Below are 23,636 nucleotides of genomic sequence, written 5' to 3' on the forward strand. Positions count from 1 at the left end.
ACGCAGAAATATACAGGGGAAAACTTGAAAATAAAAAATCTCAAGAGTAGCAGAGACATGATAAATCGTCATATCGTTAGCTATGCAAGCATCCTCGGGATGTGCAGATTCAAGTGTGTTCAAATAATGTCCCCCAGGAGTGTGGGGAAAATGGAGATCTCAATAGGGAATCAAAGCTTTACATAAAATACAGGGAAAATTCTTTGAACTTATTCTCAAGAGCAGAGCCAAGATTAGTCATATTAATATGCAGGCATCCTTAGGTAGTGCAGATTGAAGTTTCTTGAAATCAATGTCCCGGGGATGGTTTTGGCCACGATTCGGACTCTCAGTTTTGCATGGGAATATATTGAGGTCGGCCGGATTAAAAATCTTCTCGAGAACAACAGTGCTATGATTAGTATGTAATCGTCTTCGGGTCGTGCAGATTCAAGGTTTTTTCAATCATGGTCATGGGAAATTGGATAGGGCAACTTTAAGGGATCACATTTTACATGGGAAAATATATTAAAAAAAAAAAAAATAACAATTCTTAGGAGACACTGGTCGTGGTTAGTCATGCATGAATTCAAATGTAGAGCAGATTTGTATTTGATCAAATCGTGGCCTCTCGGGTGAGGGTGGGGCTAAATTAGCGATTCGAAGTTTCACGTGAGAATATGTGTAGACATTCTTAAACGAAATTTAAGAGTAACAGGGGTACTAAATCATATTTATGAAAACATTTCTAAGTTGTATCAATTCATTTCTTCTACATATGAACCCTTGGGTTAATGTGGGACTAAGATCGAGGATCACAAATCTTAAAAAAATCCTCTCAGAAACAGCAAGACCATGGTAGTAAATATTGATATTTATTCTCATATTGAGTAGCCCTGTGGGGCTAGGGTGGGTCAGGATATGGGGTCAAAATTTCCATGGAATAGCAGGGCCGAGGTGATTCATGTGAGCGTTGTGCCATGGGCATCGTGATTGATGAATGGTTTAAACTTCTGTATTACAACAAACAAGTTCTTCAAATGAACATCAAAGAGATTGATTTCCCCCCAAATTTTATTTTTCACTTTTAAAAATAATGATCAAAACATGTAGACCTATAGTATACACTGTATGTGTTTACATGTAAAAGGTCCCCCCCCCCCCCCCCTATTAAGATTATATATTACGACAGAAACTCATCATAGAGATATTATTATGTGTTACGTAAACACAAAGATTGAGATGTGTTATTGTTTACAAAGTAAAAATTTCAAGTATGCATGTAGATCTACTATTAAAAAGTTAATTATGTGTCCGTGCAAAATGGATGCTTTAAATATCCGATTTCAAAATGATAAATTTAAAAAATGATATAGAACTTAACGTGGTCAACATTTAAAAACAAATCACAATCTGTGAATATTTGAGACATGCTAGGAACAGTAGACGTGTAGAAATCTTTCATCGCCTTTAATGTTTATTTATAGACCCAGGGATTTTCAAAGTACGCGTTGAAAATTTTCTACTTTCATTTTGGTTTAATATCGTGCATTATCGTCTGGATTAATGAATGATGCGGTGGATTTTGAGAACGTAAATGTTGCAGGTAATTTAATATGTGTATATATTTATGTAGTGCTTTAACTAGTGACTACTGAATGTATTAAAATGTATTCTTTAAGGCTCCGTAGTACCTTGGCAATATTTCGAAGGGGATCATAGTGGGAACACAGGCAATTGTAGGAGTATGTTTATTTCATCAATTATTAGGGCCCTCGGGAGGCAGGTACAATTTTTAAACAATATACTAGAAACATATGTCGCTGGGTTTGAAATTTACTAGAGTACCAAGGGACCTTTGAGTAAGAAGGGACAACACATACTTTTAGATAGCTTTCGTTTTTATTGAAATGAAAAAGCTGTCTTTTTTAAATACTCTGCCCCAGTTTCCCCTAAAAAAAAAAAAAAAATCACATATTGGTGTCAAAATATCTCGAGGAGATTAATGATAAAGCTGTATTTCAACTTCTTGATACGGAAAATATCGGACAGTAACAGGATGGTTTTTTTCCATTTAATCAAGCGTTTTCAGATCTGTGTATAGAATGTCGAATTTATGATGCGCATGCCGTGTTGCATGATAAATTCGAAGCATTATGTGAAACATTTGCAAAACAAATCTCAGTAGTTTATATGCATATATGTGATTTATCAAACATTGAAAATACTCTTACATGTATATATAGTAATTAGGCCCCCAAGGGATATAAATGCCTGTGTTTAAAATTAGTGTGAAAAAACACTGACAAGTACTTGCAATGATACCGTAAACGCGCGCCGACAACCTGCCTCAGTTTGTCACATATCCCAATGTCGTATATATGATAAATGTATAAAATATCATTACCCAATCTCCAAATTAAAAAAAGCTTATATTCACACAGAAGCAAAGCAGGGATGGAAAATACTGAGATTCAACTTGAAGATAAAACTAAACAGCTCGAGTTTTTGAAGAATATATGGAAATCGCCAAGTTCATCCAACCAAACGTTGAAATGTAATATTGGTTTACAAATTAAAGATGACAACTTGAATATCAGAATAAAATCAACTGAGAATACACAAAAGGATTCACAGTCATTCGAGACCGAGCCGGTGTTTTCAGATGACGACTTTCTTCCAGTGGATAACCAACCCTTTTCCTTTAGAAAATGCATGCCCTGTCCCAGCAGAATACAGACACGTGGTAACGAAAGTGACGAGGATGTGATCCACAATGACTTTTATGTCAAAGAGACAAACACTCGCGGCAGACAGGGAGTCCAAAAGTCAATGTCACTTGGAAATTCAAGTCTTCTCATCGTTTTCCCGGGCGCGTCAAAATCAGGATGGAGAAAGGGCTCCGAGGAAGGAAGTTCAACGCGACAAGCTATTCGTTCAAATGAAGAAGATTATGTGTGCAATGATGACGAACGTACCAGCGAGGCGAACGACGCTGGTGTAAGAAGTATGTTCACGCTTGCTGTGAGTTATGGTCCTAAGCATGCTGGTTCTAAAAGTATCAACGAATTAGAACACCCCAACATTCCTTTAAGCATGGACTATGGTAATGTTGCTAAACCCTTTTTGTCTGCAAGTAAGAAAACTATCTCAAAATAAAAGGACTATGTATGATAAGAGCCTTTCTTGACCTCCGCAAAACACAAAATGGTAAAGAAAGCCTTAATTTTATCTTAGGCCTAAAATTCATATTTTTCATGTTCAATTGAATTTACACAATTAAGGTCATTGGAAGTATATGGCATCAAGAGTAAAGCTCATTTTCAATTTTGCTTAAATTTGCATTGGATCTGCAGTTGAAATCCCCATTTTTAAAAATGTTTTTCTTTTTTAAAGGGACATGGAGACGATTTGAGCTGAAAATTTCAAATTTTATTTTTTATACGCTCGTCTTTAGACGTATTATGGTACAGCGATGTCTGTACGTCCGTCCGTCCGTCTGTCCGTCCGTACGTTCGGGGTTTTCTCTTTATAATTTCATTTCCCTTTCACATATCATGCTGAAACTTGCTGTGTAGCTTCTTTGTGGGTCACTCTAGATCATACTGCAATTTTGATCCATTTCGACCTTTTTTCCAGGAGTTTTGCCCCTTTATTTGGAAATAATTATTATATGGAGGGTACGTAATTTGTCCGCCCTACTCCTCCCACAGTTTTCAAGTGAGAGCCTTCTTATTATGCCCCCTTCAAAGAAGAGGGACATATTGGTTTGCACCTGTCGGTCGGTCGGTTGGTCGGTCGGTCGGTAGACCACATGTTGTCTGCTCAATATCTTGATAACCATTCACTTGATGATAATGATATTTCATATGTGGGTTGGTTATGAGTAGAATAGGACCCCTATTGTTTTTCAGGTCAAAAGGTCAAGGTTCAATCTACTCTGGACATAGGAATATAATGTCCGCTCAATATCTTGAGAATCCTTTTTTTTAAAAAAACATCAAACTTAGCACACTGGTACATCCTAAGGAGTAGATTACCCCTATTGATTTTGAGGTCATATGGTCAAAGGTCAAGGGTCAAACTGGGCATAGGAATACACTGACCATTCAATGTCTAGAGAGCCCTTTGCTTGACAGACATTAAACTTGGTACACCAGTACATCTTCAGGAGAAGATGACCCCTATTGATTTTGAGGTCACATGGTCAAAGGTCAAGGGTGAAACTGGACATAGGAATATACTGTCCGTTCCATATCTTGAGAACCCTTTGCTTGACAGACATCAAACTTGGTTCACTGGTACAACTTCAGGAGAAGATGACCCATATTGATTTTAAGGTCACATGGTCAAGTGTCAAACAGGACATTAGAATATACTGTCCGCTCAATATCTTGAGAACCCTTTTCTTGACAGACATCAAACTTGGTATACTGGTACATCTTCAGGAGAAAATGACCCCTGTTGATTTTGAGGTCACATGTTTAAAGGTCAAGGGTGAAACTGGATATTGGAATATACTGTCTGCTCAAAATCTTGAGAACCCTTTGCTTGACAGACATCAAACTTGGTACACTGGTACGTCTTCAGGAGAAGATGACTCCTATTGATTTTGAGGTCACATGGTCAATGGTCAAGGGTCAAACTAGACATAGGAATATACTGTCTGTTCAATGTCTTGAGAACCCTTTGCTTGACAGACATCAAACTTGGAACACTGGTACATCTTCAGGGGAAGATGATCCCTATTGATTTTGAGGTCACATGTTTAAAGGTCAAGGGTCATCCTGGACATTGGATTATACTGTCCGCTCAATATCTTGAGAACCCTTTGCTTGACAGACATCAAACTTAGTACAGTGGTGTATATTTAGGAGGAGATGACTTCTATTGATTTTGAGGTCACATGGTCAAAGGTCAAACTGGACATAGTAATAAACTGTCCACTCAATATCTTGATAACCCTTTTGCTTGACAGACATCAAACTTAGTACACTGGTACACCTTCAGGAGAAGATGACCCATATTGATTTTGAGGTCAAAAGTCAATTGTTGAACTGGACATAGTAATATATTGTCTCCTATATTTTAAGAATTATTTACTTGATTGACACCAAACTTGGTACACTGGTACAGCATAAGGAGTAGATAACTCCTATTGATTTTTTAAGTCACATGGTCAATTCACTCTTGACATAGGAAGATATTGTCTGCTCAATATTTTGAATTGATGATACTACTATCAATTAAATGATGTGTGTGTATAACCCTTTTCAATTTTGCACCATGAGGGGCATATGTGTTTTACAAACATCTCTTGTTTTGTGGAGTGTTTGTATGGGTATTGAAGGTGTGCATGTGGGATGGATTTTGATTTTCTACAATTTTTGAGAAAATTACAGGTTGTTGAACTTAGTCTATTTGGATATTAATATTCTATGGAGGGTACATAATTTGTCCGACCAACCCCTTTCACAGTTTTTAAGTGAGGACCATCTTATTTTGTGGAGTGTTTGTATGGGTATTGAAGATGTGCATCTGGGGAAGGATTTTGACTTTCTTCCATTTTTGAAAAAAATTACAGGTTGTTGAACTTGGTCCATTTTGAGGAAATCTTGATTTTTAAGCTAAGACCCTTTGTTCATAAGAAAGTTTGTCACAGCCTCATGATGGCTGATAATACCTGAAGCAAAGTTATACAAATTATAGCACAAGAAAAACACCCTATATAAGCATTTCACGGGCGTATTATGTACCGTTTTCGGTACTCTTGTTGATTTTTTTATGTTTATTATGCTTAACTAAGGTATTACTAATGATCAGCAAAAATTTGAATGTCAGTAGTCAAGGTACATGGGAGATACAGAGGTCACAAGTCCTTGTTATGTAAACAAGGCTTGTGCCATATTTTTGTTTACGTAGGTTAAATAAACTAGTAAAAGATTCGTTTAAAGCAGATTTTTTTTTCAATTTATAAGCGAATTCTTAACACAATTAAATATTTTCTATAGTGTTTGACACATCTCATTTTGTTTTAAACACGCTATTTTCTATTAAACAGTCTAATGTTATTTTAAAAAAAAACATGACACGAGGCTTGTTTACATAACAAAGAATTGAGAGTGTTGTATCTCACTTATAACACAACAATTAATATTCAAAGTTTGGTTGACCATTAGAAATACTTTAGTTAATAAAAGCATTGTAAACAATAAAAATGGAAAAAATAAAACTTGAAAATTTTCAGCTCAAATCGTGTCCAATACTGTTCATGCCCCTTTAAAACACAGCGCAGTGTCGAACAAACATTTTTTTCTATCATCAAGTGCATGTCGCGAATCTGCGCTCGATGTTTTCTGGAAGAATAAAAAACTTTAGCTACATGGAGATGCAAAAACCACACTTAAATTTGAAACAAAAGCATATAGCTGCCATTTTTATGGGCAAACGGAGCTCTTATCATATATAGTTCCTTCAAATCAAATCATAGTTTGTTTGAATAATACAATTTCTATATGCCCATCTTAGATGGGTTGTATTATGGTATGGCACAGAGCGTCTTTCTGTCTGTCAACACTTTGTGGATCAGATAGAAACGGAATTTATAAATCTAAGATCACCGAACGTGGTACGATTAGAGGGTGAAGTTTATTGTAATTTTAATTAATAATCAAATGAATTATTGAGCTCAATAATCAAATTAATGCGCGCATAAATTCAGTTGACGATAACACTGATTGATGCGTGTATCAATTCAATTATTGCGCACAATAATTGATTTGATGCTCGCATTAATTGAATTGAAACAGGTATTAATTGAATTTATACACGCATCATTTTAATCAATGCGCGCATCAACTCAATTATCGCGCGTAATAATGAATTAATACGCGCATAAATTCAATGGACGATAACAATGATTGATGCGTGTATCAATTCAATTATTGCGCACAATAATTGATTTGATGGGAGCATTAATTGAATTGATGCAGATATTAATTGAATTTATACACGCATCATTTTAATCAATGCGCGCATCAACTCAATTATCGCGCGTAATAATTGAATTAATATGCACATAAATTCAATGGACGATAACAATGATTGATGCGTGTATCAATTCAATTATTGCGCACAATAATTGATTTGATGCGCGCATTAATTGAATTGATACAGGTATTAATTGAATTTATATACGCATCATTTTCATCAATGCGCGCATCAAATCAATTATAGTGCGTAATAATTGAATTAATACGCGGATCAATTCAATTGTTGAATGCAATAATCAATTTCATGGTCGCATTGATTAAAATGATGCCTACATCAATTCAATTAATGGACGTATCAAATCAATTATTGCTCGCAATGATTAAATTGATGCAAGCATCAAATCAATTGATTGCTCTCATCAATTGAATTTATGTGTGCATCAGTGTTGTGAAATTATTGATCGTAAAATTTAATTTGGAGCTCATTATAAATGATATGATGATCTCATCAATTCAATTAAAGATATCTTTAATCATTTACAACGATTTTGTATAAGAAATAATGCGCGCATTCATTCTTTATGAAAAGAAAAAATAATAGTTAAAGAGACCATTAAGTTAAGTATGAATATGTTGAATTGTCTGATATCTTTTATTAAATATTTGCTCTCTTTAAAAGAATTATTGCGGGCATTAATATACCGACTTCGAGATACGTCCGAGTCATTTCCCTTTGGAGAACTCTCGTACATAATAAGGCGTGAAACAATTTGTTTACAAGCGGGAGTGGGACAAATTTTTTTCATTGCGTAAGTGAATCTGCTCAGTAAGTTTTGCATACAGTTTTATCACCCAAAATCGACTGATACACAAAGTAAGTAAATGATAAGTATTCAGGGAGTAATTAATTACATGGAATTCTTATTATTTCATGTTATTTCATTGCTCGTACGTATAATATCCAGGAAATTACTTGCAAATATGACCGACGAGGATTCAAACCTAGTACACATTTCCCCAATTATTAAAGGAAGATCCCGATTGTTTTTGAAGACCAAATACATGGGTAATTTCATAGACACAAAGCAAAATAGAAACAGCACTGATAATTAAGGCTGGACTAATAAGATGTGAAACACATGTTCATCCTTCATAGATAGGGTGGATAATGGTGTGGTGCAGTGCGTCAATCTGTCTTCACCATTACATACACGTTGTTTGTGACCTTTGAACTATGAGAAGATAGATACTTTATATAGTGATGATCACAACCATATTTTCACGAGGTTATATTTTCTATAGAACGGATCATTGTGTCCCACATTATAGATCGTCTTCTTGTGTAGTCGAGAGTGCCGGGTAGTCGGTCTGTGCAAGGTGAATGTCACAGTCAGTAATATCCGCCCTGCTTCAGCGAAAACGAGGACTATTTTTGAGTCTGTCTTGGTAGAGTGCTTCGTTCATGTGTAGTTGGTTATGATCAGAGATATATGCAGTAAACATGTACTATAAACGTATGTACAGACATTGATTGTTCCTTTGCCAAGCGCTTTGCATTATAGAAGCTAAAATTGTGAGACTTTAACAAGAGGCTCACGAGCCACAATGCTCACCCAAATAATATTGTCGATCCAACAGTGAACACTAATGTATGTTTTGAACATCCTGTCTTCGGCATCATGAAACGCAAAAGGTTATAGGTCTCTAGCCAAATATCATGGTTCTGGATGATACCTCAATTACTATCCAACCATAGGCACTAAAGTTTTATATGTCGATTCTCTATATCTTATGAATGACGCCTGAATTTGAAAAGTCAAATTACCAGGATAAAAATGTTCAGCAATCCATTCTGGGTGATACTTACAATACTTTTCGGGTTACAAGTCGTAGTAGTATGCTTTAGCAACGAAACCTTGCAGACAAGTATTCATTCCATATTCACTTAACAATTTAGAGTACTTCTTTAGATACTGAACATTGTGTTATACCAAAAACAAACAAACAGACAAACTAAAAACCTCTAAACTATCGATCTTAATAATACTAAATGTTTTATTTTGATAATTTTATAGATGTAAGATTTTATGCCATACTGTCATTTAATTTCATTTAATTGTTTCTTATTGTTGTATTCCTCACCGCTACCGTTGTAAAGCGCCCTAGAGTACATGTACTTGGTTTTATATAATGCGCTATATAAATGTTATTTATTTATTATTATTATTTCATTTTACATGTATAAGCACAGAATAAAATAAATGAGCCAAACTGGCTTGTAAAGGGAATGTACTTTTGACACAGCCGATGATTATTCTGACGATGTAAACGATGATGACGACGACTACTACCAAACACATCAGCACAACCAGCATCACCACTGTCACCACCAGCACCACCACTGTCACCACCAGCACCACCACTGTCACCACAACCACACGGAACATCAAACTGACTGCCTCACCCATGGGACTCGCAGTATAGGCGGACAGGAGGTAGAGCAGAAATATCTCTTTGATTACAGCGATCTTGAAAGAGAACCCCCCAAAAGCTCAAGACAAAACCTCTATACAAGTACCGGTAGGTAAATGATGTTGTAATTCGTAAATTTTTATACTAGTCTATGAGATAAAGTTCTATTTCGGAAGGATATACGAAATTTTGAATCTAAAAGGAAATGGTGTATTGCTTTTCAGGTATATACCCATGTATCTACGGATATGCTGACGGTAATTATATATGATCTGTGTATCACCCCCTTCTAGACCGAAACAGGCCACTGACAAATCGAGTCAATGTTTCGGGAGTTTCGATGGTCTCGTTTAAATTCAGGACTTTGCAAATACTATGATCATTAGCGTAGTCTTCTTTACAAACAAATCCGTGATGGGGTGGGGTTTTGTGTCACGCAAAATGTTAGGTCGGTCTCCTCAAACTGATTTTGACTACGTATTACGTTTACCTAACACGGCAGGACAAGGGGCCCACGATGGGCGTGACCGGTCAACAGAGACTGCTCGCTCCTCCTAGGCACCTGATCCCCTATCTGGTGTTTCGGAGGGGTCGTGTGTGCCCTGTTCTCGATTTTGTAAGGAGATTGCCCACTGTTCGTTATCTTCACATTTACATGTATACATGTACATACTTGTATGCACAAAAGGCTGTCACTAACTTTAGATGTTTCTTAAGCACTAACTTATTAAGTATCCCCTACACATTAACAAGGACAAACCGTTTTACACATGTATAGAAATGTCAACCTTGATATTTTTATCATGGAGCTTGTTTATTTAACATAAAATTCCCAAAATATCCACTGCTAAGTCGGAAAAGAGTGTACTGTTCCTATATACCATGATATTTTACACTATAGCAGCAAACAGCATAAAGCAAACCACTGTTTTAGCAAATAAATAAATAATCACTTCATAATATTCTATGTCTTGTATGTTCTGCATATCAGCAGTCTTTTCTTTTTTTTTTAAAAAAATATTGAAACAGGCTATTAAAAAATAACAAGTGTTTCAACAGTTTCGTTTAAAGCCAGTATTTTGCAAATTCTATGGTCGTTATAACGATCTAATATATAAATACAACTGTCATTAGGTCGAAAGCTGCCTGACATGTTTCATATCAATTGTTAGGTCGTTCTTGGCTACATATTACTCCGTTTACCATTTCAAAATATAGGGATCACGACGGTTGTGACCAATCGACAGGAGATGCTTATTCCTCCTGGGGACTTGATCCCACCTATGGTAAATCTAGGGATATATGTTCGTTCTTCACTTAATTTTGTATCTTTTATAGGGTTTTTTTTTTTTTTTTTTTAGATTGATCACTGTTCGTTATCTTCATTTGTTCATTAATTAGCTTGTATTGATGAAGTATATACTTTTTGGAACTCTCCAATGTGTAAGATACAAAGGTCCATATAAAGCACATACATGTATCACATATCATAATTGGTAGGTGACTGACATCAGAACTTGATTAGCTTTGTGTAGGTGGACATTTGATGATTTTTTTCCTGACTACTAGATGTTGGTGTCTTTGTGCATGTCCTTTCAGTATCTCCTTTGAGGCACGATTTTACACTTGCACGATATCTTTATCGTAATGTAATAATTATCTCAGTCTACTTCAAGGTTATTGATTATGCCTGTTTCTTTATAAGATTTCTAGATGATACCCTGTCACCCACCGTGTATGCATTTAGCATGTTTTTTGTTTGATCGTACAAAAAATGGAAAGTTAACTGAAGTTGTCATGAACGTTTTTTAGCTCACCTGAACCGAAGGTTCAAGTGATCTTTTCTGATCGCTTTTTGTCCGTCGTCTGTCTGTCTGTCTATCTGTCCGTCTGTCTGTTAAACTTTTCACATTTTCGACTTCTTCTCCAGAACCACTGGGCCAATTTCAACCAAACATGGCCAAAAGCATCCTTGGGTGAAGGGCTTTCAAGGTTGTTCAAATGAAGGGCCATGCTCCTTTCAAAGGGGAGATAATCACAAAAATGCAAAAATAGGGTGGGGTCATTTAAAAATCTTCTCAAGAACCACTGGACCAGAAGAGCTGAAATTTAACTGAAAGCTTTCTAACATATTACAGATTCAAGTTTGTTCAAATCATGGCCCCCGGGGGTAGGATGGGGCCACAAGGGGGATCAAAGTTTTACATACAAATATATAGTTAAAATCTTTTTCTCAACCACTGAGTCAGAAAAGCTGATATTTACAAGAAAACTTTCTGACATAGTGCAGATTCAAGTTTGTTCAAATCATGGCCCCCGGGGGGTAGGATGTGGCCACAAGTGGGGGGGGATCAAAGGTTTACATACAAATATAGGAAAAAGCTTTAAAAATCTTCTTCTCAAGAACCATTGGGCCAAAGAAGTTGAGATTTACATGAAAGCTTTCTGACATAGTGTAGATTCAAGTTTGCAAAGGGTAGTTTGGGCCATAATAGGGACTAAGGTTTTACATGCAAATATATATGGAAATTCTTCAGATATGGGCCAAGGTGACTCAGGTGAGCGAAGTGGCCCATGGGCCTCTTGTTTAGTAATGAGCTTATGCGTTTTGAGAATGATTGATACATCCTCATTTACATATCTAAACTTTGAACATGTATTTCACTCTATTAAGTTATTAACTGTTTGGTTTGGAGTATTTTAACAATTTAAGTTTTAAGGTATTCAATGTATAACGACCATATTTCATATCTAGTAAATGGATGGTGGGATTTTTGTAATCCTGGTATCATTTCGAAAGGGTTGTCAAGTAAAAATAATCCAACATATACATTTTCAAAATTTTGATTACTGCTTGATTTATTTCACCTACAATATATGTAGAATTTAACATTGCAATCTATGAGAAGAGCATGCTTTCTGTAAATATTTTTAAAAGGAATCATATATTTTCAAACAAATGTCTTGGTAAAAAGTGATACACACTTTACTTTTATGAAAATATGAAATATCATTATTCATTTACCACACACACTTTTAGAAAATTGGATTTTTCTTATTTTTACTAAGGGTAGATAATTCTTCAAAATGTCACAAGTGCAAATAGGTCAACTTCTAATCATTTACCAGTCATTTGAATTTGATCTCTAATTCCCTATTTTCATTATATAACAGTAAACATTTATTTTGAATCATTCAAATTTGCTCCTTATTCTTTCGTTATACATTGAATACCTTAAATCAACAATATGTAGTACATGGTTTCCAGTAGTTAATTAGTTCTCGCTGTCGGAATCATACGAGGACTGCCGATTGGGGCTGAGGGGGATTATTAGTCTGTACTCCGTCTACCCACCTGTCACAATATAGTTTTATGGAATTGATTTCATCATAAATTAATCTAGGAAGCTGAAATTTGGAATGTGACTTACCACTGTACATGTATGCATCAAAACTGAGTGATTTTACGAGATTTGAGTGACTTTTACGAGATTTATGGGACTTTGTGCCTTTTCCGGACTATTTTCGTCATTACATGTACTTCAACACAAGGAATCTCAAATTTAATATGTGGTTACCTAATTCATGAGTAGATAAAGATCAAACTTCACTTTTGTTATGGTTGACCTATTAGAACTTAGTTTTATGGTTGAATTGACTTCTTCAATATTTTTTTTCCGAATTTCTTTTTACCTTAATTTGATTTAGAAAGCTGAAAATTGGTATGTTGTTAACTACTGTATGTCTACAGATCAAGTTTAAGTGTCGTCAGAGTTTAGTGATTATTACGAGATTTATAGGACTTTGTGCCGAATGTAGTTCTATAATGACTCAACTTTGGCATCTGAAATTGGATATGTGATTATCGAATGAGTAGACACACATAAGGATTTATTTTCATTACAGTTGAAGTAAATGTAAAATAGCCTAACAAAATTGTAAAACTTGGACTAATGGTTCACTGAATTAATCATTGCTCTCCGTGTGGTTCTCTGTATTTTCTTATTGTGTCAGTGTGAGATCTATACAATTTAAGACACGCTAATTTCAATCGAGTTGGTCTTATTTACCGAATCTATTTTGCAAGAGATCGTTTTAATATTTCCTGATATTAGAAAATAATAACCGCCTGATCGTCCAAAAACTTTCGATTATATATTTTTCGACTTTTTCTTCAAACACACAAGAGATCTTGACATTACATGGCGACGTCATTTATTCATTATAAGCGTGTTCGCTGAAACCGTGTTTACTGTATGTTTCTAAGAATTTTTTTTCGAAGATCCGTGGTTCTATTCTTTAGAACACAGTGGAACAGAACAGAGTTTAGCTCCTAATGCTATGTTCACGTTTTTAAGGTTGTGGACAGTGCAAAAGCTGCAAGACAGGAAATATGATAAATATCATGGAACAACTGACTGACAGCATTGACTGTGAAATTCATGACGTTGTTCCTGACGGAAACTGTCTGTTCCGCTCTGTCGTTGACCAGCTGAGAATGAATGGGCAATTTCATTGGACAGCCAGCAAACTACGCCATCTAGCAGTAGAATTTTTAAGAGCAAACCCCAATCACGAAGATGGGACTCATTTAGGAATGTTTTTATCTACTGAAACCTGGGATGAATATCTCTCTAGAATGGCTACTGACAAGGAATGGGGTGATCAACTTATTTTACGGTTAGTATTCATTAGGACTCTTACATCTACAAACACAAAGCCCTCTGATCCCCATTTCTGATGTTAGTAACAGTTTTGTTATCGTACATGTGTATACTGTGGACTGGAATCTTCTCTGACAGCTTCAGCCTTCCATCCTCTCTCCCTTTCTCTCTATCTTGTCTCCATGTCCTTTCTCTTTAGTCACTCTCTCATTCCTCAAACCCTTTCCCCCACCTCCTTTCTGACCCTCATCCTTCCATTCCCTTTACATATCCATCCGATACCACTGAGACTTCTAATGATACAATATCACTAAATGCTTTCAAAGAATTGCAAGGTATCGTACTGCATACAATTGCTACATCGAGGATGGCAAGTGTGATACTCCAGTCTTATAGGTTTTTAAACCGGTCGCGGTAGCTCAGTGGTAGAGCGTTAGCTTCATAACCGGGAGGTTGTAAGTTCGAGCCCCGTTCGTGCCATGGCTGCGTCAAACCAAAGACTTTAAGATAGATAGTGATTGCTCCTTCGCCAACCGCTTGGCATTTAAAAGTGAGAATTATGGGTCTTTCGGATATGACCTTAAAAACGGAGGTCCCGTGTCGCGACAGGCATTGGCACGATAAAGAACCCTCACTGCTACGACAGTAAGTGCTAGGCATAGGTCTTAATTTGTGGTACATGTACCTCACCTACAGATGTTGATGTCTCAATATGACTGTTTCTTCGTCATACGCTCGGCATTTGGAAGTGAGAGTCGCGGGTCTTTTGGTGAGATCTTGAGGAGGTATACCACATCGTCATAATATGACTGACTTTCCTTTAAACCTTCTTTGTCGATTAGTTTTAGATTTTATTGTCTGACTGGGTAGTTCAGCCGGGTAACGTGTCGATTTTTGCTCTGTAGATCGCGGGTTCGAGTCCAGCAGGGGATTTTTAAATACATTTTTTTCAGATTACTTTCTTTTAAAACTGCATTCTTTTTTTTTTTTACGAAATAAGGTAAATTTGAAAAAAAAAATTATTTCAAAATATTGTTTTACATATCCTCAACGTTGTATCCATATCACATTTCTCTGGTGTAGTATTCTTCCTTAAATCTGAGTTCCCATGTCGCAGCAGACATTTACACGATAAATAACTCTCAGCGTCATGCATAGAACTACACCAACAGCTTGTGAAGTGAACAATTCTCAAAGGCACGTATATTGTAAAAGAAACAAACAAAATTAAACTAGCTGTTCATCACACGAAAAAGTCCAATCACTGACGTTGAAATTGAATGTAAATTGAAGGCAACTAGAAAAATATGAACACTGAACTAGTTCCGCGCCAAATCATGGAGATAATGTTTGACTGAATTACAGGGGGATAAGTAGTGTCACTGAAAGAGTCATCTCCATCATCAGCGCAATAGGAAGTGGTCATAATCAAACAACAATTAGGCCTTCTATTCCTAACGAGGACAGGGAACCAGACAAGGAACCTCTACAACTTGGTCACTTTGATGACCAACACTACGTCAGTCTTAGAAAGAAAACCTGGGCGGACACTTGGTTTGAAAGTAAGTGTGTAGAAAAAGAATTTTATAGAAAAAAGATTATTTTTATACATGTGTACATGTTAATCAGAACTTTTAATTAAGTGAGCCATAATATTTCATTATCTTAAAAAAATTAATGATTTGCAATTTTTCAAAGATGGACGTAAAGTGAACAACATTCATGAGGAAGATTTTCAAGCTAAAGACAGTATTGGTGAGTTTACATATATATTTGAGTCAATAGGGGATTATAAACTGTATAACTATCGGGGAATATTTTTAGCATTACTTTACTGTGAACACCAAGTTATTATCAACTCTCAAAAGGGCACGTTTCACTTATTTCCAACATTTCGGTTGAGCATCACTGAAGAGACATTGTTTGTCGAAATGCACATCTGGTGCATCAAAATTGGTACCATATAAGTTTTACATTATTCTAATTAGAATGCTCTTGATTAATTTGAAAATTTTTATTCAGATTGTCTTTTTGCAATACATCGTCAACTTCCTATATCTATGTTACAATATTCCATCATGACCTGCATCTGATTCTTTTTTTTTAATCGAGTCAGACGAATGACAAATAAGTTGATGTTACAGGACCTTCATTAACAGTCTTGTTTAAAGTCAGTATTTCGCAAATTGTATGATTGCTATAATGATCAAATTTTCAAATACAATCTGTCATTATGTCAAATGTTGTCTGACGTGTTTCATACCAATTATTAGACCGTTCTTAACATACTGATTTTGGTGACGGTTTTTTGTTTATTCGTTTGTTTGTACATTCCATCGAGAATTTTTCCTTCATATTGAAACGTCACCAACTGTAGGTGAAGTACCACAAATTTAGACCTATGCTTAGCGTTCAGAGCCATAACAGTGAAAGTTCTAAACAACGTGCCAACGTCTGCCGTGACACGGGACCTCCGTTTTTATGGCCATATCCGAAAGATCAATGATTATCACTTCTAAATACCGAACGTTTATTGAAGGAGCAATCACTACCTATGTTTACATCTTAGGTTTGACGCGGTCATGACCCGAACTCACGGCAATAATATGAGGAATGTTTTAGTTTTAAGATTCTTTCTCCATGTATAATCAATTTCCTGGCATACTTTGAAGCCATATAAACCAAGAAATACCAGTGTGTAAAATATAGACACATTAAAGATCTAGTATATTGATACATCTGTAGTAAAATCTTCAGAGTTAACAAACTTTAGAAATAGCATCAGTGCCGTGAGTTAACATTGTTTTGCAGATCCCCATTAGTCTATTCATATTTATGGTAGAGTGATACGCTGACCCTCTTACGAGAGCTACTTTTACAGCCGTGGAAAGTCAACAAATTTAGTTTATTTATTATGACTCATTTTGAATTCCACACAACAGTTACATGGTACTATTCATCTTCAGATATCGAAGCTACTACAGACGCACTGACATCGATACCACTGAAACATATTAGTTTCCTCATCGACAAAGGAATTCCGATATCATCATTTCTATGTAACGAATGGACTTATTCGAGTCAACACTCTGACAAGTGTTCCAATTTTGTAGAAGTAAGACAGTTAAAATCAATATAGAAGTAGAAGTTCAACTGTTTTATAGTTAAGAGTTCAACTAATATATACTATGAGGTTTTTATTAGATCAGAGTCCAATCAATGAAGAATGCGTTCATTCAATATAGTGGTGAGAGTTGAAATAATGGTTAAGAGTTGAAATAATGGTTAAGAGTTGAACTAATGGAAAGAGTTGAACTTATATAGAGGTTGAGGTTTAGTAGAGGTAAGAATTCAACGAATTTAGATGTCACAGTTCAACGAAATTAGGATCAAAGTTCAACCAATGTAGAGGCAAGAGTTGAACCAATGAAGTGGTAAGTTTTCTATCTATACAGCATTAAGAGTTCAACCGATATAGAATTTGGTATCAACGAATACCGAGGTCAGAGTTCAACAAATATAGAGGTCAGATTTCAACCAATATGTTTGTTAGTGTTTAATAAATAGAAAGTTAATACTTTAAGCGTTCAAACAATATATTCAACGAATATGGGACAAGATTTCAAACAGGAAAGAAGAGGTCATGTTTGATAATAAAATTCACTTAATAGAAAGGTAATACATTAACCTTTATAGAGTTATGAGTTCAACAAACGGAGTTGAAGTGTTCAACCAATATACCAGTTAGAGATTAATTGATATATAATTAATATATCAATCAATATATACATTGTAGATAAGATATCATTTAATAAATATTTGTATGAGTTCAACAAATGTAAGAGTTCAAGCACTCCAGAGTAAGTAAGAATTCAACCAATATAGAGGAAGTAAGAATTCATTCAATATACAAGTAAGAATTCAATCGATATACAGGAAGTAAGAATTCAACCAATATACAGGAAGTAAGAATTCAATCGATATACAGGACGTAAGAATTCAATCGATGTACAGGAAGTAAGAATTCAATCGATATACAGAAAGTAAGAATTCAATCAATATAGAGGCAGTAAGAATTCATTCAATATACAGAAGGTGAGAATTCAACCAATATACAGGAAGTAAGAATTCAACCGATATACAGGAAGTAGGAATTCAATCGATATACAGGAAGTAAGAATTCAATCGATATAGAGGAATTAAGAATTCAACCAATATACACTAATTTATTTTTATTTCTATACTTTGTGCCTTAGTGCATACAGTATATATTATCGAAGAGCATTTTATGATATGTTTGTTGTAATACATGCAGATTGTTCTTCTATACTAATATGTGCAGATTGTGTCTCTACACTAATACGTGCAGATTCTGTCTCTATACTAATACGTGCAGATTCTTCCTCTATACTAATACGTGCAGATTCTGCCTCTATACTAATATGTTCAGATTCTGCCTCTATACTAATACATGCAGATTCTGCTATTATACGAATAGCGAGCGAAGCTCGCGTCGCGTAGCAACGCGACGAGCTCGCTCCAATGATTACACATATGAGTCACGTGGTTTGCTCTTCTTCAGCTTAAAAAATAAAGATGAGTATTACCCATAATGCTTCTGGAAAAATGTCGCCGTCACTGCGGTATACATCATTGACAATTAAAATAATTAAATTGTTTAGAAAGAACCATAAACGTTTTTAAATTCCAGATAAGCTTTCTCATAGCTTCAAACATTTTGTTTTTGCTTGGTTTGAGAGTGGAAAAACATTCCAGCTAATATTACGTCACAATTTGTAACTGTTTACACCAAGCGCGTTATATTTCCCGCGTTAAATGAAGAGGCGCGTAAAAGTCGTGTTGCAAGATGTTAATGGGCTTCGCTCGTCTCAACGGTCACACCGTACAATATATTATGAGTAACTGTTATAGTTTTGCCATTATACTGTGATATGTGCCATTTTCTGTTGCAAATACGAGAAAAATACTCAAAACACTTTTATAAAAGCACATTTGCCTATCATTTATCTACTTTTCTGAAACTGCACTAATAAACAAAGATGAAACGACGGGAAACATAGAAGTAATTGTGTATGATGGTATGTGACAAAGAATAGTTCCATTTACCTGTCATAGTTAACTTGTACACATAATTACTTTTATGCCTTCTCCTTACCAAAACACAAGAAGCATTTTATGCAATCGATGAAATATAACGAATTTCCTTTACCAAGAACTTTTCATGCTTGTAGGAAGGATTTATTGACTATTTAGTCATGATGTCAGGTTGTTTTTTTTTCGGCAATATTTTTTAAAAGAAGTCTCAAATGAATTTCTTGACGGAGTATCACTTATCAATTATGTAATTTATTTCTGTAATTTACTATTGTAAATTCAATATAGTTTATCTCTTTGTGCAGGTCGGGGCGCTAGTGGAAGGTCTGGACAATACACTCAATGATCAGTCAAGATTACAAATTTCATACAATAAAAGAAGCAATCATCGACATCTAGGCTTGACTGGAATCGGACTTATGAGTGCGTACGTCGTTCTGGGAGATGTTCAGGAGAAAAGCGAGATAGAAAATCAGTTTACACTTGATTTCGAGAACATGCAACCTTCCAGAGTGAAACTGATAGTGATTAAACCTTCAACTACCACTCTTCTCTATACCCGAATAGAAAATGGAACTGCCTATCTATCAACAGCACTTTGCAATAGAGTTATGGAGAAGGGAACAAAGATGTTTGTAGCAATAGAATGTCTCAAGTGGCCCCCTTCTGTATTAGACTCTTGGTTAGCAAGAGAAAGACCAGCTAGTTGGCCAACAAAGGACATTATATCAAAAGTATCGAAAGAGAGATGTGTTGTTATTCCCGATAACTCTTCTGATAGATTGACTTGGAGACTAAATTTCATGATTCCTCTCAAGGCATTAATCAAGAGTGGCACTAGCGCTCACCAGCGTCATTGCTACAGAATATTCAAACTTTTGATTGATAGTTCAAGTAACGACAACATGACCCTGTCAGTATATTCCGTTAAATCAATCTTTCTACATGCCATGGAGAAAGTTCCTCCACCATACTGGAAACACAACAAGGGAGGATGCTTATTGTACTTGTTAGATCGTTTGTTGTTTTCCATTCAGAAAAAATGTATTCCAGACTATTTCATTCCATCGTGGAATGTACTAGAAGATGTACCAGAAAGGGTATATAACAGTCTTTACTCTCGAATTTTGGCGATTCGTCAGTTTCCGATTACTTCAATAGTTTTGATGGCAGAAAGGCATGGATTACCCGGAAGTACTTTCGCGGAACCTCTGATAGATCATATGGAGTCGGTAAAAGGTGGGAATTACATCGAAGGATCTGAGAAAGATGTCTACTTCCAGATCAGCATCGAAGATGTAAAAAACAAAATATTGTACTATTACTTGGAAAGCGCTACCAACTCATTTGTTGAGCTGTATGAAAACTTCATTCTGTCTGACAAAGATGCGCCATCAATGGAGGAATTTGCATGTTCCTGTTTGCAAGACTTGCCACATAGAATGCAGTGGTGGTTCTACTTTATGTTAGACCATTTTCATGATAGAAAATCTCTCAAAGTTATTATGAGCCATTATGGTGGAAGGTCTATCAGCGATTTATTGGGACCGAATAAGAAGGTGGGAAAGTTTGATGAAGTACGCATACCACCTCCTTTGATGCATGACATCAAAGCATACAGCACATGCGAAGCCGATGTTGCTTTCATATCAGAACTGTCTTCAATGCTTTTGACTGCCCAATCGTACAATCACAGTGCTCATTATACAATGGAATGTATTCGCCTCTTAAAAGAAAAGATAAAGGCCAGTACAAACTTTAGCCAGATGGATTCTGGACAGGTTCATTATCAAGCGAACTACAAAGGCCAAATCACGACTTTGCAATATTACATGTCTCTGCTAATGGCATTCCGACGTCTCTTTACTTGTCTGAAGTTCATGGGTACTGTTGATCTTTTCTCGGAATACCTTGAAGACGCGGAGAATGCATGCGCAATGATAGGGAAGTCGGATAATTATTACTACTTGGCGGAATTTTACAGGGTTTTGGGATGTACGGAGAAATACCGTGAAGCCATCAGGGTATACAACGATGGTTACGAGACGTACGACCAGGAAGTGTCGTATGACTAGTATTACGACCAGGAAGTGTCGCACGACTAGTATTAGAACCAGGAAGTGTCGTAAGACAAATATTAAAACTACATGTATGCGAAAAATGAATTTTGTGCAGGTGTATTAAACAGTGTAAATGGGGGAGAAATCCGTCTACAAGGACATAAAACATAAGAAAATTGCATTGCTTAGAATTACAAAAGTTGAATTGATTCATACTGGAACACTAGTGATTTAATATTAAAAAATGATGGGCATAATCGCGTGCAATGTGTATATTGTATACGTCTTTACACGTTACTTTCTTTTGTTGTTGTTGTTTTATTCTCTTTACAAGCTTGTAATTTAAAAAGATTAGAATGCTAGCACCACATCTATTATATACTATGCAACTAGAGGTTTTAAAAATGTTTGAGTATTGATTATAAAATTTCTATCATTAGTGATTATCATTACTTAGAATTTATAGATTTTTAGGACCTGCATTTTCTGCATGTAATGTTGGGGAATTTGATTGACTGGCTTTTTAAATATTGCAATACATGATAGAAATGTATGATAATAAATCACGATTAATTCTGGTTAATGTGAATAAAAAGAATTAAAATTGGTAGAGTATTGAAGAGCATGAATTAAGAGGATGGACTTGGCAAAGTAAACTTCTTGTACACCCACCTCCTCATTTATTCATCATGGATTTTCATTTTTCGCTGAAATACATTGGTATTCCTAGATTGTACCTCATTTTTTCTTAAAACCACGTGGGTTTCAAACGATGCATGTTTGTGAAAACATTTTAACACAGGACTTTACGAAAACTGCATAGAACAGCAATTTTCCCGTGTAACGTCACGGAGAAGAACGAATACAAAGGAATTATATTTAGTCGAGGCTATGTACAGTAGGTCAGATATGCATTGTACAGTATGTAATATTTAGGCCAATGCTCGGTGCTTTAGACCTTTGAGCAGGGAGAGATCTGTATCGTGCCACACCTGCTGTGACACGGGGCCTCAGTTTTGCGGTCTCATCCGAAGGACCGCGATTTAGTCGTCTTTTACGATAAGCATGGGGGTACTGAGGACCGGGTCCACACGAGGTAGCAATAAATGATATAACAGTGCCCAATACACGTAGTTGCTTTCAAATGAAGAATTTGGCATAACTAATTTGAAAGCTTGTGCGAGGTTTCCTTTGCAAAGTTTATAGATCAATCTTTTGCAAGTTTTTTTTAACTCTTCTAAAAAAAAAACCCAGTTAGCCATCTCACTAAACTTGACAAAAAGTGTTCTTTGGTTTAGTCCGATTTGTCATGAGATCCAGAAAGCTATTCCGATTAAACTACATTCATTGCATTCTTTCTTTCGCACAAATTTTAAACTCTTCTCCCAAAGCATACTTTGTGTCTAGTGTGGTTGAAATAAGGGCAGGTGGTTCTAGAGAAAAGTTTTGTGCGAAAGAAAGAATGCAACGAACGTGTCTCTTTATAAGAGGAAATATCTCTAGTTGTTAGATATTATCAGGCCGTACTTTACATACTGATTTTGACTACTGATTGTTCCGTTTACCTGATTAAGATATTCATGACGGTGTAATCGATCAACAGGGATGCTTACACCTCATGGGCACCTGGGATCCGTGTTTGCTCTTCTTTTAATTTTGTATTCTTTGTGGGATTTATGGGATTCCTCACTGTTCGTTCTTCTCATACATCTTTGTGTCAGTCTTTTGAACTTTTCTAATCAAATTCATTAGACAACCATTCTTAGCTCACCTGAGCTGAAGGCTCAGGTGAGCTTTTCTGGTCAAAATTTGTCCGTTGTCTGTCGTCGGCGTAAACTTTTCACATTTTCATTTTCTCCAGAACCACCAGGTCAATTTCAACCAAACTTGGCACAAAGCATCCTTTGTGAAGGTCGTTTACGTTTATTCAAATGAAGTGCCATGTCCTCTTCAAAGGGGATGTAATTGCAAAAATAGGGTGGGGACATTTATAAATCTTCTTAAGACCCACTGGGTCAGAGGAGCTGAAATTTACATGAACTTTTTGGCATCATAGACAGTTGCTTCTACAACAAAAATGGAAAACGCAAATATTGACCAGTCATCCAAAAAATTACTTTGTTAAACGCCACTCCGATTCCAAGCACAAGTAATCTGAAGTTGAAATAAAAAATATGCTGGAGTTGACAATATCTTCGTGGTATGTGTTGATCAGGTCTTCCTACATTCTGTTGGAATCTCTATGGGTGCGAATTGTGCTCCTTTTGTTACTGACCTGTTTTTATATTCATAGGAAGCAGAAATTATTCAGAAACTTCTTGTTTGTCAGTTGCCTGCTTCGATTTAAAAACTGA

At 35.8% G+C, this 23,636-nt stretch overlaps 1 protein-coding gene across 11 annotated transcripts; it reads left to right on the plus strand.

Annotated features, from left to right (window-relative positions):
• Positions 1 to 1,464: 1,464 nt before the first annotated feature.
• LOC125681796 (uncharacterized) lies at positions 1,465 to 21,890 on the plus strand. 11 transcript variants are annotated; one of them, XM_056155237.1, is made up of 9 exons: positions 1,465 to 1,585; positions 2,424 to 3,115; positions 9,276 to 9,551; positions 9,668 to 9,700; positions 13,802 to 14,123; positions 15,473 to 15,669; positions 15,806 to 15,862; positions 17,050 to 17,222; positions 19,528 to 21,890. In XM_056155237.1, exons 2-9 carry the CDS (start codon positions 2,437 to 2,439, stop codon positions 21,295 to 21,297), a joined length of 3,507 nt encoding a protein of 1,168 aa, XP_056011212.1. In that variant the 5' UTR covers positions 1,465 to 1,585; positions 2,424 to 2,436; the 3' UTR covers positions 21,298 to 21,890. The 11 variants fall into 11 exon arrangements, with proteins under 11 accessions (XP_056011212.1, XP_048777975.2, XP_056011213.1 ...); XM_048922018.2 differs by having other exon boundaries at positions 17,074 to 17,222; XM_056155238.1 differs by having other exon boundaries at positions 2,424 to 3,085.
• Positions 21,891 to 23,636: the final 1,746 nt, after the last annotated feature.

The sequence above is a fragment of the Ostrea edulis genome, chromosome 2 (assembly GCF_947568905.1).
Source record: "Ostrea edulis chromosome 2, xbOstEdul1.1, whole genome shotgun sequence".
Taxonomy (NCBI): Eukaryota; Metazoa; Mollusca; class Bivalvia; order Ostreida; family Ostreidae; genus Ostrea; species Ostrea edulis.